The sequence below is a fragment of the Corvus brachyrhynchos genome, unplaced genomic scaffold, assembly GCF_000691975.1.
Source record: "Corvus brachyrhynchos isolate BGI_N302 unplaced genomic scaffold, ASM69197v1 scaffold3, whole genome shotgun sequence".
NCBI classification, from domain to species: Eukaryota; Metazoa; Chordata; class Aves; order Passeriformes; family Corvidae; genus Corvus; species Corvus brachyrhynchos.
Window position 1 is genome coordinate 10,325,971 of NW_008237619.1, and position 18,459 is coordinate 10,344,429.

Here is an 18,459-nt window from a genome sequence, read left to right on the forward strand (position 1 = left end):
TGTGTGATGGTTTGGTCACAAAGTGACAGACTCTGGCAGCCTTCAGCCTGCAAACACACTCTCACCTCCCAAAAAGAGTGGGCTCATCAGTTCTTTCTCTGACCAATGCAAGTATCCCAAACCTGCATGAGCCTTTGAATGAGCCATCTAAGTGAGTTTTCCTTATCCAATGCTAATAAAGAATTAACACCGTTGTCACCTCCTGGCAGTATTTTACCAGCTGACCCACTGCCTTAGGAGCAAAGGAAGGCTCACAGGCTGTAGGAATTTCAAGGTGTGAGGGATTCAAAGTATCTGGTATCCCAGACCAATGCTGCCTTTCAATCTCAAAAGCCACTGATCCAGTTATGCTCTGTTACTCTCCAAGTAGTCAATCTCAGCTCAAGACATAGCAGTGGTCTTTTTTGTTATGCCTTCCTGGCATCACTCATGCCACCTTTCCTTGGTTTCTTCCTGCCTCAAGTGTCGCATCAGGAGCCCACCAGCTCTGATGCCAACCACATCTTTCTACAACAGGGATACACTTTCTCCCAGGCCAGGAGTTCTCCTGAGCTTCCTTTGTGATGATTCTGGATACACATCAGTAAATCTCTTCCTGCCAGACACTGGTCTCATCTTATCCCTAAATGCCTCTGGAAATATGAGGCAAAGAAAACCCCTAGGGCCAAAGAAAAAAATGAACATAATTAAAAATTAATGTCAGTATAATGACTTAAAACATCTCAGTGAGACATGCATCAGGCTGTTGTATGTTTGGTGACGTGGGGAAGACCTTTCTGGTTTCCTGCCCTGGGGACTCTTGTCAGTTTTAATAAGTTCTACCCCACAGCTGTGAGCATGGCAACTTGAACAGCCCAAATAAAGACCAAATACTGAGGGAATCACATTTTCTGCCAGCCTATGTCATGGCAGAAGGGCTGTGGTGCAGGTGGACTGCTCACCTTGCTCTGCCTCAGCTGAGAGGCAGCAGCACTTCTGTCTCTGTGGGGGTCAGGTCGAGGGATGTGAGCAGATGGTTGGTGCTACAGGACTCCCTTGAATATTTACGATGGCACTGGCTGTGGGAAACAGGGGAGCCAGTACCAGGGTTGGGTCCAGCACTAAGTACCCCTGTCAGCCTCAGGTCTGAAGGCTACCAGCATTACTCTGTGGCCTTTTGCCTTTGTGAGCAGGAGTGTGGCAGCCATTGCTACAGTCCCTGAACCACAAAACAGCGCTCCTTCCTCTTCAAGATGCGCGCAAAACAAGGGATGCAAAAAGGCACGTGCCAGTGGCTTCTGCAACTTGATGTTGGCAGTGCTACCCATGGACATACTGCACAGCTGCCACTCCTTTTTTTTTGCTGGCCTTGCCAAATCCTACTCATCCTGTTTGCCTGTGTTCCTTCCTCCCAGACGCTCCATCTCCTGTTCCCTTTCTTGAAGAGGCTGCATCTCTTTAAAGGCTTCGGCTGCCTGCCAGTCTGTTCTCTCTCATCCCAGTTCCCTCAGCTTTGTCTGAGGAAAGCATCTGGCTTTCCTAAGGGCTGGTTTCTTCAGCTGTTTTCCAGCACATAGTACTACTGAAGTTGACATTACTTTGTAGACGGTTCCATTTTAGTCCAGAAAGGGCAGTATAGAAAGCTCAGGACAGATTTGTAGATTCTGCTGACTTCCTGCAAGATGCTGGCTACATCAATATCTCCCCTGATCACCTCATCAAAAGACAAATCAGATGTTCTCCTGTGGAAGGAGGGAGCAATGAGCACAAAGCATTGCTACAAAGCCACCTTCATGTCCTGTTGCAACACATCCACCAGCCCAGAAAGGCAGTCAGCTCAAGAGCACAAGGTATCACACAGAGAGCACAGGAACAGGTCCAGGAACTCTGGCCAAGGACCTTGAAACCACTCCTTCCTTTGTGAAAGTCTGTGCTGGGCCATTACATATAAGGGCTCCAGTTTTTAGATCTTTTCTTGATCAGCAACCTGCAAATCAATCTACTCTGCACGTACAGGCAGTAAGATACATCCTGTCCTGCAGAGCCTCTGGCATGAACAGCCATTGCCTTTCCCAGCGCACTGGCCACTCCCTTGGGCCAGAAAATGCTTTACACTGTAGCAGAAGGATAGGGAAGACAGAAAGCTGGTTAATCTTGAGCTGTCTGGCAGACCCAAAGGCTTTTATTTATAATTTCCTTACCTTTGGTCCTCACTAAACATTCCTAGATTTTCAGGCTTCAGAAGTTTGAAATAATCCTGGTTAACCAGATAACCCCTTCTCATCCAAACCTGCTTCCCAAAGTGCTCTGCAAGATGTTCAGATACACAAATAGCTGTGAACAGAGCAGGCTTTCTCCAAAGATTTTGTAATGATGGGGAGTAAGCAAAGCCAGGAGCTGGAGGAGTTGTGTCAGAAGCACAGAGCATTCCACTGTGTTGCACCTTCACCTTACCAATGTAATTAAATCATACAGACGACAGATGTAGACTTAACCAGGCAGTTCATCATCACCTCATTGTGAGGCAGGAAAGGTATTGCTTTTCCAAGTCAGTATGTCCCCAGGGAAGAGACTGTGTACTCTGACAGACACCATTCACGTTGGCAACATCAACAGGGAAGCAAGAACATTTTGCTGCATCATTTTTGTGCCAGCACCAACTTTGCCAGTCCAGATCCAACTTTTCAAAGGGATATAAATTAATTCTCTTTTTGTTTGAAAAGTCCTGTCATGCCTACAGAATGTGCATAAGAAAGGATGGTAACATGTGCTCAAACATCTTCAATAGTCTGAAGGAGTGCTGCATTAGCAGAAAAGAGATGAGGTCCCAAGTGAATTATGTAGATCACTCCAGAGTACTACAAATAAAACCATTAAACTGGCCTGCACCATCATCTATTTCATGTATGCCTTCCACATCGCAGAGGAAACATCCCTGAAATTACTGAGATAAAGGTTTAAACATTTTATTGGAGCCCTTTGTCTGCCAACTCAGGTTACGTATGACGAAACAGGGTTCAGGATTAAAAAAAAAAGCTACTCAATGCTTAAAAGCACCTCTGAAACACACCTGGAACTGATTTTTCTATGCATAAAAACCCCATGATCTGAAAGCCCTCTGAACCTTAGAGATGTAGAAATAAATTGAACACTCTGCTGGGACACTTCCAGTCTTGGGCAGCTCCCGCAATCCTGCGGAGCCACAGAGGAGCAGACCTAGAACTGGTCAGACAGGCTGGATACACTCTGTGTGTCTGGGACACTGTGTCCTAGTGATTTACAAGATGGGGTGGATAAACAGCAGGAGGGGAGTGGGAAATGACAAAGCTGAAGGAAAGGAGAAAACATTTTTGTAAAAAACCAATTTGATTTTTTTTCCTTAATACATTTCAAAGCATACCTGTGAAACTGCTAAAGAGCCTGCAACATTTAAACAGATCTGAAAGGAGGAAGTTACTGAACAGAATACTGATGGTCAGAAAGGCACAGGACTTAACATGAGGCCCTGCCAGATATTCTCATCAGCATGAAAGGTTTTTCTTTATTAAGGGGAAGATTACACTAAAAGTTCCTAAGGAAAAGATATTCAAGGGTCTAATGTAACACACCATCTTTTTTTGCATTCTGCTCTGCTCTTTTATATTCTGCCCTTTGGGGATGGATGGCAGCCAAGGATGTTTTTGCAGTCTTCTGTGCTTAGTGAAGTTAATTTAGCACAGACATTTTTCCACTCCTTATTAATTTCAATTTTCACTTCTCCATGGAAAGTTTAGCTTTCTTCATGCAGTTTTGATCCCCGTATTAGGGCAGGAATTCTGTTTTTGAAAGAAATTAGATCTCTGCATGGAAATAAATAAACTTTCTAAATTAGCATGAAAAATGTTGCTGATTTTTTACAGTGTGAATTAAGAGGATTGACATATTGAGAAGTTGTATAAATACAACACATTAAGATGGTTTCAGGGTTAGTGATGTTTGTGTTTGTTAGACAGTGAATAGGTGTAGCTGGTCAAATTCTGCCCAGTAGAAAATGGTTTATTTTTGCAGCCATGGTACACATGTGCACACACATAAAAGCTAAGCAGAGAACTGTAACAGGAAAGCCTAATGGGTATGACTGGGAAAAAAACATAACACGGCAGTATGGAAGGATTGGAAAGCCAAAGAAGAGAAGGGTGGGTTACTGAGAATAGCATGTTATTGGCACTTGACTTAGCAGACCACTAAGATCCCAGTACAGCTAAGTTTATCTCTTCGGGACATCCAGGCTCGGAGATAAAGAAAAATTAGCAAATCCTAATGATTCACAGAGGTGGGGCAGGATGGGGAGACTGACTGATCACACGTAGCTCCTAAAAGGTATAAAACAGCACTTCCAAAACTAGCATAAGGTTACCAGCCTCTGAATTATACAGGAAACATGAGGAGGACACAACCACCACCATCCCTTACCCTCCATGTCATCACAGAGCATCCCTGACTGACCTCTTGGACACAGCTACCTTGGCGCCCGAGCGCTGGGCTGGCTGAGTCATTTCAGTGATTGCACGGATATAGGAGTGTCAGTGAATGAGAAGTTGCAACACCCATCCCCTCCCAAAAGATTTTGCACAGGCACTTGCAACATTGCAGAAACAGGCACTGCAGAAACAAGCATTGCAAGGTCCCATGCACCACCACTGCATTCCTCTTGAAAGAAGCATAAACCACTTTTGTTTCATTAGAATTCCTGCTCTTTAAGCTAGGCAGACATACAGCATACCTCATGCTGTATGCCCAGGACACCATCTCCAAGTTTCCCAGTGCTGCATCAATTTTAACAACCACAAGGTACCACTTGGAGTGAGGCCAATAATCCTGTGTTTTATGTTGTTTCTGTGGCTGAATGATTCTCTGTAATCCCTGTTTGAAGACAACAGTAGAGCAGTATTTGCAGCATTTCTTTAGGATCCTGTGGAACAGAATTTTAGTTAGTGCAACACAGTGAATAAGGCTGGATTGGTAAAAAGGACGGTGACAACCTTGTTTGTGTAGCTGCCCAAAGAGACAGGGAAACTAAAAACCTCTTATGGTCTATGTTAAAGTCATTCTGATGGGAGGTATTAAATCTTAAAGCATTGCAGAAATTGTGAAGAGAAAACTATGGATTAATCCTTAATGGCTTTAAGGCCATTAAGTGTAGCATTTTTTCAAGCTTAATTCAGGTAGTGGAGTTCCTATGGGGAGAGGGACAGGCAGCTGCTTTCAACACTTCCAAGTCGATTATGACATTCTTTCAAAGCAAATTATTTGGAACTCTGCTCCATGATAAGATCCTACTCCTAGATAATGTCCTCCATCAGGCTGCTAGGTCAAGTTTTCAGGAGACATCTTGATTCCAAGCTCTCTCGTACACCACCTCTGTCACACATTGAGGAGCCAGCGTAACAAATAATAAATTTCTTTTATTGTTGCTTTGTAATATAAAATTATTAAATCCATGATTCCACAGTAAGGGCCAGTAAAAAACCCCAACTGAGTAACAGGAATGTGACATAACTAAGTCATATTTTAAAAAAAAGGAGACAAAATAATGTTTTCTAAAAGCCCTTTCCTATGACACATCCCTTCCACAGCTCCACCTCACAGGGACAGTTGTGTAGTCTGCTCTGTGACCAGCACTACGGTGGCTGGAAAGAACAGTACAGACATTGTCACCCATGTGCTAACACGGGAGTGAAATCTGGAAAAGGCACAGAGAGTTTAAAAAAATCTCTACAGCAGGACATGGATTAAACACTTTCTTTTCTCTCTGGCTCTAATGTCACTGAATGGGACTCCTGAGGCAGCGGTGTTCAAGGCCAGGCCGAGGTGGAGGGCTTCTTCCAGGCCAAAGAACATCCTGCACTGCAGGTGGCCTGAGAGAGGAGTAAACACATAGTCCCTTGTGCCACTGGACACAGCAGCACTTCCACTTAGTTCTTTCCAAGGACACAGATGCTGGCAATGGCTACAAGGTCAGCGGGTTAGACTGAGGTGAGTTTTCTGACCAAGGAGATACGTGATGAGACACTAAGACACCACTAGGTTTTTCTAGAAAACTCATTACTGTCGGGTATGGAACAAGAGTCCCAAACAGCTGCTGAGCCTCCAGGCAGCTGGATTAATTTTAAGTATATGCCCTGCTTTATCCTCAGTCACAAGTTCAGTAACTCTGTCCTTGCACATGGGAAACCAACAGCGAGTACCTGAAAACAAAGTTATCCCTACTGGTCTTACTGGTGAACTGTCCAGGCTCTTCCATCCACCAAGAATACACCGAGCCAGCTAACCAAAAGAGATATTTGAAAAACGTCCCTCCCCACCAGGAAGTGAGATCTTCTTCAAGCATCTCCTTCAGGTCCCTCCAGGAAGGAAAAAAGGCATTTTCCTACTGACAGGTCCAGGTGATACCGTGCCACTGGAGGAGGATGCAGCCTGCAACCTCCTCTGTCCTCTCTGAAGTCATTGGCTCAGCGTCGCATTTGCTGGGCCTTGCAGCGCCTGCCTGAAGACAAGCTTCTTGAGTTGGTCCAGTTTACTGTCCCTTAAGGCATCCTGAATGGCACTGAAGAAACCAAAGTAGTGCTGGAAGTTGTGCATCATGAGCAGGACACCGGCCAACAGTTCATTGGTCACCAGGAGGTGATGGACGTAGGCACGAGTGTGCCTCTGACAGCAGTAACAGCTGCATCCTTCCAGCAAAGGACCAAAATCATCGTGGTATCTAAGGAAGAAGCAATGTTGGGTAACATCAGAGGTAAGACACATTCAAGCAACAAACAGTACCTAGTTACCACCTGGCCTTTTACTGGGACCTGAGCATTGAAGCCCTGAGGTCCTTAATTCAGATTTGGTGACAACTCAGACCAGCACCACTGGCACAAAGGACTTCAAATATCAGAGACGGTTTGGGTTGGAAGGGACCTTAAAGATCATGCAGTTCCCATACCCTGCCATGGTGTGGAACCATGGCTGCTGAAAGACCCAGGTCTCCTCATGCCAGAACTCACTTCAGAGCCAAAAGGCCACACATTTAAGTCAGAATAACTCTGACTACATCACAGCTAACAGCAGAGAGAGGCCTTATCTGTGCCTTCCCTGGCAGAAAAGCAGCAGTGCAAGACAGCTATCACATAGTTTATGAAGGAGAAAGCCACCAAAACCACAGATTAACTAATCCCACTATTCACAAAACAGTATTCCCCTCTTCCGTGAGATGCACCATTTCACAAAGTGGAGAGAATAAAGCAACACAACTGTCTACTCAGACAGTCTGGAAGTACCTGTGGCAAAGAGAAGGAAGGACAAGTGGTAACAATGGCCAAAGTTTTTGTGAAGTATCCAGAAATGGCAGAACTGATCTGCAGCTGCCCAAACTGAGTCAGACAGCAGAGGGTCTCCATAGCTTAAATACAATCTAGTATCTCAAGATGACCCAAGTTAGATGTGGAAGACCAAAGTGATTCCAAGACCACCCTTGTGAACCTACGGTCTTTCAGCTGAGACATAATTATGACCACAAAATGTTTGCTGGATAAATGATCAGAAAACCCCTGGTTCTAGGTCAAGCAAAAGACAGTGCTTTCAGAGATAGGCTGTTGCCTGATAACAAGCCAGAATGCTTGTCCAACACTCTCCACTCAATGTCCAAAGTACTCTCTTCAACAGCTTCATGTTTTACAAAGTCTCTCATCCAGCTGCTGACCAGCTGCAAATAAATACAAAGGAGAAAAGCATCATATTTAGTGATACAGCTGCAGGTACCGTCCTCACTAACTCACATACTTTTTGTCTTTCAGAAATATCTCAAATGGTGTCATTTCTGGGTCAGCTTCAGAGACTTCATCCTGGTCTTCTTGAGCACCATTCTTCTCCAGGTCCTGGGCCCAATTTTGTGTTAAAACTGCTTAAATTAAAAAGACAACAGCCTTAGAACAGAGAGAAAGGGCAGAGCAAGGGTAGCAACCTTGGAGTAGATATTTCTGCTAGTCTCTTGCCAAATGAAAACTCCTGCTGCAAGTTTCCACCTCTTTCTTCTAGAAACCAGGCATTTTACTTTAATTGCCTTAAGTTAGTTAACACAAATACACTTTTAGATGATTAAAACAGCAAGAGACAAGTGAAAACTAATCAACTGAAACTAATCAAAAGTTAGAGCTGAAACAACAGTATAACTTTTTGCTGCTCTATTGAGCTGAATTCTTCATAAAACATCAAAAGTATTTTGTCTGAACTGCATGCTGAATAGAATGCAATCACCTGAACAAATGGATTTTATTGAGACTTTGTTAGAGTCGACAGGCAACTCATCTGCATTCAATCATTCTACTTCCCATACTGTGATCAGACTCAGGGATTTAGATGCCTCTTGTTTTTTTTTAAAAAAAAACCCTGGAATCAAAAGAGGCTGGTAGCACTAATTCAGAAGAGGGAGGTTCCACATCTGCCTTTTCAGCAGCTATCTGAAAAATAAAGAACCATCTCATAATTTTGTAGGTTTGCATTTTTAAGTTTGCTCTTAAGGAGAAGGAGATGTATCTGGAAATACCATATTACTGTTTGCATAATCCATGCCTATTGTGTTTAAAACAGACACAGGCCAAAACTACTGCCATTACCCAGACCCTTATAATTTAAGAATAAAGTGAGACAAGATAAACAACAACAAACAAAGAGAAGGGTTAAAAATAAAGCAGCAAGCACAAAGAAACAAGATGTTCTGTTCTATTCAGCTGGCTCTGAATTATCCAGGCATGAAAAGCCACCAGGTTCTACCCAAGAGTAAAAATGTAAAATGTTTCCCTGTATTAAAAATACTTAATAGGCCAAAACAAAACAGCTGCTTGAAACACATTTGCTAGGTGCTTTAATGAGTGATACACATTTCCATCTCACAGTGTAATGAGTTATGAACAGAGCATTTTGGTTTTGATACAAACCCATGAATGCAAGGACAGAGAGAAAAACTGCCCAAATAAACTGGAAACTTCTGACAGCTAGAAAAAATAACTTCAAAATATATTATTACAACAGACACATATTCAGTTAATTCTACAGATCGCTTAATAGGTCCAGCCTTCACTGCTAATGGTAACAGAAAATTTGCCAATGGTGTCAAATTAAAACCCCTCTGTTCAGGAGGTGTTTCAGAAATATTTAGTCATCATATTTTGGCTAATGAGACATTCAGAGGCCTCAAGTTTTACTCAACAGATTTCACACCAAAGTACTCCACCTTAAAAAGAACACTTGGTAGTGGAATCCCAGTTTTTCCAGTGGTCACTGCACTTATTTCAGGAACAAAGCCCTCAAATACAGATTGCTCCCAAGTATGAATTATGCTTGCCACAATGTAAAATGCAAAATCTGTAAGTACCATCAAAAATCCTACCTGTTGCTTCAGGGTCTGGATGGCAGTCATAACTGAAAACCAAGGCACACCCTCTCTCAGTCACTTGGAAGGGAAAGAAGCTCTCAAAAATGTCCACTCCCCTTTCAATGCACTCAAGCACCTCATCTGGTCTGCCTACACCATGAATGATTCTGCAGGAGACACACAAGAAGACAAATCTACAATACTCTGAGGAGAAGCAAGCAGGTACCTGAAGGAAAAGACCTCCAGGTCATGTGCAGCATGTGTAGCTTATCTCTGGAACTGCTAATCAGAAGGTCAGGGGGCACAACAGTCATCACTCAGAATTCCACGTGCTTCCATTTCCCCACCTCCAACCTATCCACTACATAGCTGGATTTCACTTTTTTCCATTTGGAAGACAGCAATAATCCCTCATTTTCTGCAGAAAAACCCCATTCTGTTCATTGTGTTTGAAGTGATTTGTATGTGATTTCTTTCGCATGCACATAAATACAATTAGATTCAAAACATCTGTGCCATAGAACAGATATTTTCCTTAATCACATTTGTGCCCCAGTGAACTACCAATTCCCAGACACATGGACCCTTTTGCTTGTCAGCTGTTTAGAAGACAAGTCTAAAAAGAGTCTCAACAGAGACAGCAGTAGATGGCTGTCAAAGATACAAGTCCTTCAGGTGACAGACACGTCATATTGCACTTGGAAAACTGCCCGAGGGAGAATGCACTAATGAGAAACATCATTAGAAAGAGAAAACTTCCTTGCTTTAGTCTTCCCTTCTCTTTACACTCTACTTGCTCAAATGATTTACCCAAAAACGTGGGCTGTAACATCTCCTGAGACACAGCATTAGGAGCCAGGAACAGCCTGGCTGGATTGCCATCAATGGTAATAGAGATCCTGATGGCAGCCAAATTTAGTTGGCAGCTTCACCAAGGGTGGGTGAAGTGTAAGAGAGTAGAGCAGTGCCTGCTCTCCTGCAGGTGCATAGCTGGGCTGAAAGCAGTAGAAGTTAATGTAGGGCAATGAGCTAAACAGATAATTAGGAAAACACACAGGGGCTGATAAATGAAGTCACAAGGTGCCATTTTTAGTCACTTTTCTAAGTACTCCAATTAAATTGATGAGCACAGAATAAGGATAGGAGAAGTTTACAGCATGAGTGTTTTATGTTTCAGGCTCCCGTGACAGGGAGAAAATGATATGCAAAAGTCAAAACAGTAGCTCTATATATATATGATCAAAGCTTTGTTGAAACTCATCTCTGCACAGGTAAGGACAAACATTTGTTCTTGCAAGGGTTCCTATGCTATTGGAAAGGAAAACAAATTTTATCAAGAGACTTCAGCACCTTTAGATACATGAAAGGACTCTTTATAAAGAGTACATTCATAAGATCATTTTACCATCACACAAAAAGCAGCCACTTCTTGAGTGAAGCACAGAAAGTGCTTGTCTTCCAGAGAATTTCATATTGCGGTAGAACAGGGCTGAAAAACAACTTCTCCAGCCAGAATGGCAAGGGTGATTCAGGAGCAAGGACTGCCTGAAATTCACTTGAGGTACTTCCAAGAGCCCCTGGGGCTAACCAGCTCTCTTCCTATCAAGAGGTCAGAAACAGTTGTCTTAACAAGACAAGCAAACAATTTGATAGATGAGGCAGATGCACTGGTAGCCACTGAGGTTAGATGAGCAGATTGGACTCTAATGCTCCCAGGGGATCTTTTAAGTAGCTCAACCAGACAGGATGGCAACGACACAGCAAGCCTTCTAATTGTCAGGAAAATTCAAACCCCAGGCACCACTAAGCAAGAACAAGCTGGAACACCAGGCACAGTGCTTTTGCATTTAATTTCCTTTTAAACACCATTAGGTCAGAGCAATGCTCTGCTAGCAGAGGGAAGCAGGAACACAGTGGGGCCTCTGTCATTCTCTTCAGGAAACCATGAAAAAAGCAACCATATTATTTCTGTAGCAGTCGCTCTGGTAATAGCAATCCAGCAAGCTCAACCCAATTAAGATACCGCTACACTTCTGAACCACTAGCAAATATTAGCACACGTTTTCAACAAGTCTTTAGTTACTGTTAGTCAGTTATAAGGATCAAGAAAGCTGCCACTCCTGTCCACTCCCTGGCATGGGTCTGATGGGCACACTAACAACTCAGATATGCAGTAAGCCCCACACAGTCCAAGAAGAGAATACCACTGTTCTGGGTCAGGCTGCACCACCCCAGGCAGTGCACAGGCTCAGTGCCTCAGGTATGAGGACAGAGCTGACTACCAAGATCGTGTAGCAAGCACTGGCTAGCTCTGCCAGCACCCCTCTCTGCCATCCTCCAGTTCAGACCACAGAAGCTAGAAACATGACAGTTTTACTGAGAAGTCCCTGCAAAATATCTAGGTCATAACATTCTTGTTTGAGCTGAACTTCAAGTAAATCACGGCCTCCAAGATCAAATGCAAGTAACTCTGAAGTATCCTACCTGTAACTCTTCCTAAAAATGTAAGGATGACAAATGTGGAGAACACTCAAACCCACAGCATGAGCAAAGCCTGGTGCCAGTTGCAGCTAAAAACTGAAACAAGTGATGAAGACTGCAGCCTGACAGCGGTAAAATTTATGCAGCCTGGCACACACAGAGCTGTGCAATACAGCGATTATTTCCTACAGGGAAACTGCACAGCAGCCTGTCAATGCTGCTCGTAATAGGACAGATGGATTTCTTGGGATGTTGCCCACACAACTTACCTTGGTTTATCCTCTGGCAGCTCCGCTGTGACAGAAGCTATCAGTTTCAACTTGGTTTCCTTGGCCATGGCACTTCCCTGGAAGCCATCTAGCAGAAAACCACCCACAGGCCGCTTGGCAGTCTCCCTGGCTGATCTGAGTCTCTCTTCCAAGATATCTCCACCTTCAATTGCCCCAAACATTACACTTCCTTGTAGTTCCTGTCCCAGGAGAAAGCTACAAGTATTAGAGCATGCTCTGCCAAAGACATGAGAGACATCTCACAGCCCAGACTTCAGACGCCTGCTACTTAAGCCCCACATTCCCAGGAACTTGCCAGAACCACAGGATTTCATCTCATTTAAGACTACTCTCCACACAACACTGTGAAGTTCATGTGTAAGAAAGGAGACTAGTAGAGACAAGATTCTGCTCCTTGCCTTGACACTGACTCACTGAGAATTTTGATGCCACTCTTCCCACCTCCCTACAGAAGGCAATAACCACACACCATCTTTGTACATGGCTTTTTATGGATGCAGTCTCAGCAATAGATGTGTTAGTGCAAAATACAAAGCAGGGGCCATTATCCTGGCTGTCAGACACCAGATCTCACAAGGAACTCCCTTTCAGGAGATACAAATATCAACTCCTGTCACCTGTTTTCCCTTGTAGTGCAGACTCAGATAGTATATCTCCTTTCACCAAAAGGAAGTTTCAAAGCTGCTGGAAGAAATAAAGAATAGCACTAACTCTATCAAATCCTCCTTCACTTGGAGCCAAGGGGACTTCAGAGCAGAAAGATGGGTTTTCTCAATCTGAGTAAGAAGATTCCACTTTGCCCATGCATCTAATAATACAGCAAGTGAAAGAAATGCATCACAGTCCAAAAGCAGAAAGAAAAAACCAAAAAAGTAGTTCTTCTCAGCTGATAGAGATGAGGGGTAACCCTGGTGCAGAAGACAATTTACTAGAGGAAGGAAGGAAAACTCACTGTGTTACTGGTTATACCTCACTCTGGACTGTAAGCTGGGCATTCTCTGATACACACATGTGACCTCATTTCCTACTAAATCACATCCTGGGGCTGGTCCAGCACGCAGCACAGACCAAAACACAGTTGCAGTGCTGGTGCCTCAGTACTTTGGGGACCTTACCGGTGATTTTTCTTGCAGCTGAAGGCATATATCCAAGAAGGAAAGTGACCTATCCACAGACTTCTTGGCTCTTTTTCTACCAGCTTCCCCAGAAATGGTGTCTCCATCAGAGATGCACTGGAACCAGTCTGGCTGGATGGCCCGCTGGATGTCCATGAACTTGGAAGCTGTCACTTCCATGCGCCCTGAGCTTCCCCACAGGGAGACCGTCTGTGTAAGAAGAACAGGGATGAACATCAGTTGCAAGGGATAGCAGATCTTAAGGGTGAAAAGAGAGAAGGAATTGGTCTGGTGAAACACCAGATACTGGAATGATATCTCATTAGATAAGTTGTCCTGGGGCATGGCTCAGATAATCAGCTGCACTTGGCACAATGAGTGAAAGGAGCTAAATGACTGAACTGGAATTTCTAAGATACTATGGTGAAACCATCCCACTCAACACTGACTTCTCCATGTTAGAAAATGTGAGAGAGAGCAGCTGGCCTCTCATCACACACAATTTAGTGGCAGAATTGGGGAAGAAAAAAAAGCTTGAATTCCAACCAAACTTATGTTGCCACAAAAGTAAGCAAAGGCTTATAAAAAGCAGCAAAGGCTGCAATGGCAAATACAGCTCGCCAGTTTCCTGTACAAAATGCAAACCCAAGAAACTATTTCCTCTTCTGAGCAGTTAACTCTTGCCACACATGTGAATGTACATGTATATGTAAACCATACAGACTGGGAAGAATACAAAAGCTTGTTTAGCATTCAATCTTAGAATCCCAAGTTATTTTAGGTCCCAAATCCAGCAAGTCTAGAAGGCAGTAAAATACCCAAACCGAGCCAGTGTAAGAAATGGCAAGTGCTCATTAGGATTTCACACACAGTCCTCCCTGTCTCTTCACATGCTTCCCATCCTGCCAGCACACATGGGACCCCATCTTCCATCCGTGATACCCTCAAAAGAATTTAAAGCAAGACAAAAGCACATGGACAGATAGGTTTTATCTTACCTGAACACCTCCAGGCTAGCAGATGTCACCATTCAATTCACTAAACATTCACATTCACAAAATGTTCACATTTTAGCCTATTTTGCAGAATCTCTAATTAGCCTGTGAGCGCAGCTCAGCCATTGCTTTTGTTGTATCATTGCTAGGCTTGTGACACTGATGCTCCAAAATTTTAAAGGAGTATTCAAGTACATTAAGTACATGGCTTGAGCCCTTTGGAAGTCAGCCCATTTCATCTGCAATTCTGTTCATGCTTTTTTAAATGAGAAAGGGTTTTCAGCCATCAGAAACAGCATATAGCTTGGAGTCTCATGGGCACTTTATGGGGCCTGAGGGTTTAAATACATTCACCTAGCCTATGCCAGACAGACAGATTAAGCAGTGCAGTTCTCATGCATACTAATTTGCAAATTGAATTTCATCAGCCGATGCAAAAAATATAAGCAGAACAATTTTTTCTTTGGTCTGGTCCCCACAAAGACCCAGAAGGATTGCACAAGTATACCGTGTGCCTGTGGTCCATCTGTCTGTCCGTCCGTCCGTCCATCCATCCATCTCTCCTGATTACTTCTGGCCTTATCAGCCAATTTCACCAAATTTGAATAAAAACAGAAGTCTCCAAAGTAATAACATCTTTTGCAAGTTTCCAACTAAAAAAAAGAGCAACTCCAAAGAGAGGAGATCCAAAATTTGTATCTGCAGAATAACTGAAGCACAGCAGCTGTAGGTTGCCCTGCAGCAGCATGTTGTTCAGACAGTACCTGCTGCCTCTTATTGAGAGAGCACCAGGGAACAGGTGGTGAAGGCAGACAGAGGAAAGTTAGAGCTGTCTGAGCCAAAGGGCAGAGTGTAATCACATCCAGTTACCTTCATTCTGCTCTCCAGAGGAAAAAAGCTGCTTTAATAAATAAAATAGCCATGCAGCTTAGAGAGATGAGCATTATCCTCTGATTATTTAAATCCAGCCCATGCTAGACTTTCTGGCACAGAGCTTTCTGTCCCATTGCTTTCAAAAAGCTTTCGTAAGTATTTGTCAGCACAGATCCAGCTGCAGAAGGCCTTACAACAAGGTGACAAATACCTTCACCAGCTTATTTAAAAAATCCAAAGGAGTCTGAATCAAACTTCCAACACCCAGGTTCAGATTGCTGCTATCACCTCAAAGCTGCACAGTGGTGGGACAAGCTTCAGGTAATTCCTTCCCTGCAGACAGACAGGACTCAGCAGCAAGGAATACACACTGATAGCTGTATGGCAGTAGTTAACCTCTGTCACTCAGTGACCTTCCACCAAATGTGGCCTTAGGACTGACTGCATCTGAGCAGGTTCCAGGAGTGGCTGCTCCAGCACAAAGCTGTGTCAGGCAGCAGGCAGGGCATGGATTACACAGGGAATGTGTGTGCCTGCGGGGTGGAACAGGCAAATGTCTGCAACACTATGCACTCTTGGATTGCTGAGCCACCTTCCTGCAAAAATTCTGAAGTCTTTCCCTTTTGTGGGCTGTAGCAGGCTGTAAATACACACACAAGGGTTCAGATGTACTACTTATCAATGGCATCACCATAAGCTTGTACAGCACATATGCCAAAACACAGGTACTTTCTTTTACTGCCATTTTAACCACAACAGCATGGTAGGCCAGAGCTCTCCTTTCTACCTGAATTGCCCCTTAACTGCTCAGGAACCGTTCAGGGTGCATGCTGCCAAGTAAGAACATGGACAGCTTTATTTAGTTGAGGTATGAGCATGTAAATGATAATCCTCTTTGTGCAAAGATTTATTTTGCTAATCTTGTGGCTGTCTGAGCACACCCACACAGAAGGAGGGAGGACTGGCAGGTTTCTTTTGGGAACTTTAGCGGACCCTTTCAAGACTTTACAGCTACTGTACCTTGTTAGTGTTGTAGCCAGATGGGCAGGGAGTGACTGGGTCATGAAGGGAGCAGTAGAGCACAGCATCTGGCATACCTGAAAACAGAGAGACAGACACAGAGGAGAGCGTCATGAACCGAAGCAAAGCTAACATAAAGATGTGGCTCGTGGATCTGCAAAAGGGAACAGGGTATTGTCCCCCACACGAATACAGCCATTCTGACAAAGAAAATGTTGTTCATCTATCTCTCAGCACCAAAGAAGGCAGACTTCTTCCTCAGTTTTACCAACTGCCTGGAGGAGAGTGCAGCAGCAGGACAAACCATGAAATAATACCCTTTGGTCCTGCAGCCTACATAGCTGCTTCAGGATTTATTTATGTTTCTTCTTGATTAATACTCCACCTATTAGAATTTTCCAGACTCAACAGTTGACTCACTTGACCACTCAACTGATAACTGATACACTGGAGACACCTGACATTTGACACAATCCAAACTGAGCAACAACCCCAAGCCTAGAACTTCTAAGGAAGGACAAAGAATCACAGAATGGTCTGGGTTGGAAGGGGCCTTAGAGATCATGACCCATGGCCCCCTCTGCCATGGGCAGGGACACCTTCCACTGGATCAGGTTACTCAAAGCCCCATCCAACTTGGCCTAAACATAGTGCCTCACCACCCTCACAGAAAAGAACAGGATAGTGAGGGAACATTATCAACTACACAAATGAGAAACTCATCATCCCTGCCAGACAGGAGGTTTCAAATGTCAGAAAGCTAGACAGTATGTCTCAGTGACATACAGACATCTATCTCTTCAGAGATAGCCACTGAAATTGGTAAAGCCTCCAGGAAGTTTCAGACAAAGACATTTTTCAGTTTCTCTTGAAAGAGTAAACTGCTCCAAAGCAGTTAAAGTTTATCGAAATTTGGGTGCAAACTACCTTTAGAAAGCCAAACCGTAATATCTTTTATATAATGAAATGCATGTCCCAAATTTATATGTGCTTTTTAAAAAAATAAAAGAAACAAAACAAGTGTTGGCAACTCAATTTTTTTTTCTTGCAAAATGTGCTAGATTCCATACACAAAGAACTGTCTGTAAATTATAGAAATTACAGACACTTTGTAGCCTGATTGAAGGATTTTTGGCCATACTAGTGACAACATACTATTTTGAGTCTTCCCTAGTGGCACTTTGAGTGAGAAAATCCCTAAATGTGCAAGCCTACATCTTTCTGCTTCCTGTACTGCCTGAACATGCTCTAGTGGGATCCACCTGCCTTATCTCTCACATATACAAGCAAACACTTGTACTTTACCTATAAATTTTGCAGCTCCTTCTTTATACTCTTCCAGAACATCCTGAATTTCTGCCCTGCAATCCAGATACAGAAACACATTAACTAAGCAGACAACTGTCTAAAGAGATTGGTGATTTCATAACTACGGCTTCTGTTTCCATACTTATGCATTGTCTGACGCTGAACTGGTATTTGCCATCCAGCTGTCAGGCAGCAAAGCAGGGACAGATGGAAGGAAATGACAGAGTCACAGAGCTCAAGAATCACAGCTCACAACCCAAGGCACTCATAATTCTGTGGCAAAAACGTAAAGCTTTTACCTGCACTGACTAGTGACCACTGACTTGATGGAGAGCACAAAGCTAGACTATGACTTTTTGGGTAGCATCACTAATGTGTTCAAGATCATTCAACAACCACACAAGCTTTATCATGTTAATCTTTACTTTCAATTGCCATTTACCTAACTAGTTTTGAGAGTTAGCTACTGCTCCAGCCTTACCTTAAATGTTTTCAGGTATGGGGTACCTACCACCTCTCTGGGCAACCTGGTCCAGTGTTTCACCACCCTCATTACAAGAGATACCCTCTTACAGTTTAAGCCAGTTATCTCTTATTTTATCCCAACAGGCTCCGTTAAAAATCTGTCACCATCTTTCTTATAATTCCTCTTTAGGTACCAGAAGGCTGGTAAAAGGTCTCCCTGGAGCCTGCTCTTCTCCAGGCTAAACACCCCCAAATCTCTCTGCCTGTTGTTATAGGAAAGATGCTGCAGCCCTCTGAGCATCTTTGTGGCCTTCCAAAGGACTTGGTCCCACAGGCCCACATCTTTCTTATGTTGGGGGCTCCAGAGCTGGATGCAGCACTCTCGGTGCGGTGCCAGCAGAGCAGAGGGGCAGAATCACCTCCCCCGCCCTGCTGCCCACCTCAGGAAGATGACTGTGAAGTCACCACGATGGGTTTGGCCTAAACACGCTAAAAATCACGCAGCCCTCCAACTCCCTTCCCCTCACCTTTCCTAC

General features: G+C 43.7%; 1 protein-coding gene across 2 annotated transcripts; it reads right to left on the minus strand.

The window, feature by feature from the left end:
- Positions 1–5,403: 5,403 nt before the first annotated feature.
- QTRT2 (queuine tRNA-ribosyltransferase accessory subunit 2) lies at positions 5,404–18,407 on the minus strand. Of its 2 annotated transcripts, none has more exons than XM_017731919.1 (7): positions 17,456–18,407; positions 16,151–16,227; positions 13,263–13,472; positions 12,127–12,326; positions 9,392–9,543; positions 7,786–7,906; positions 5,404–6,724 (listed from the first exon to the last, which is right to left on the minus strand). In XM_017731919.1, exons 2-7 carry the CDS (start codon positions 16,223–16,225, stop codon positions 6,463–6,465), a joined length of 1,020 nt encoding a protein of 339 aa, XP_017587408.1. In that variant the 5' UTR covers positions 16,226–16,227; positions 17,456–18,407; the 3' UTR covers positions 5,404–6,462. The 2 variants fall into 2 exon arrangements, with proteins under 2 accessions (XP_017587408.1, XP_017587409.1); XM_017731920.1 differs by having other exon boundaries at positions 7,786–7,903; positions 17,456–18,405.
- Between the last annotated feature and the right edge of the window lie 52 nt (positions 18,408–18,459).

Coding starts and splice junctions, on each gene's coding strand:
- QTRT2 (XM_017731919.1), bottom strand. CDS start 16,225: ATGCCAGATGCTGTGCTCTACTGCTCCCTTCATGACCCAGTCACTCCC. Junction 7,907..9,391: donor TCCAGACCCTGAAGCAACAG/GTAGGATTTTTG, acceptor TTTTAATTTAAG/CAGTTTTAACACAAAATTGG. Junction 6,725..7,785: donor ATATTTCTGAAAGACAAAAA/GTATGTGAGTTA, acceptor CTTCTTCCTTAG/ATACCACGATGATTTTGGTC.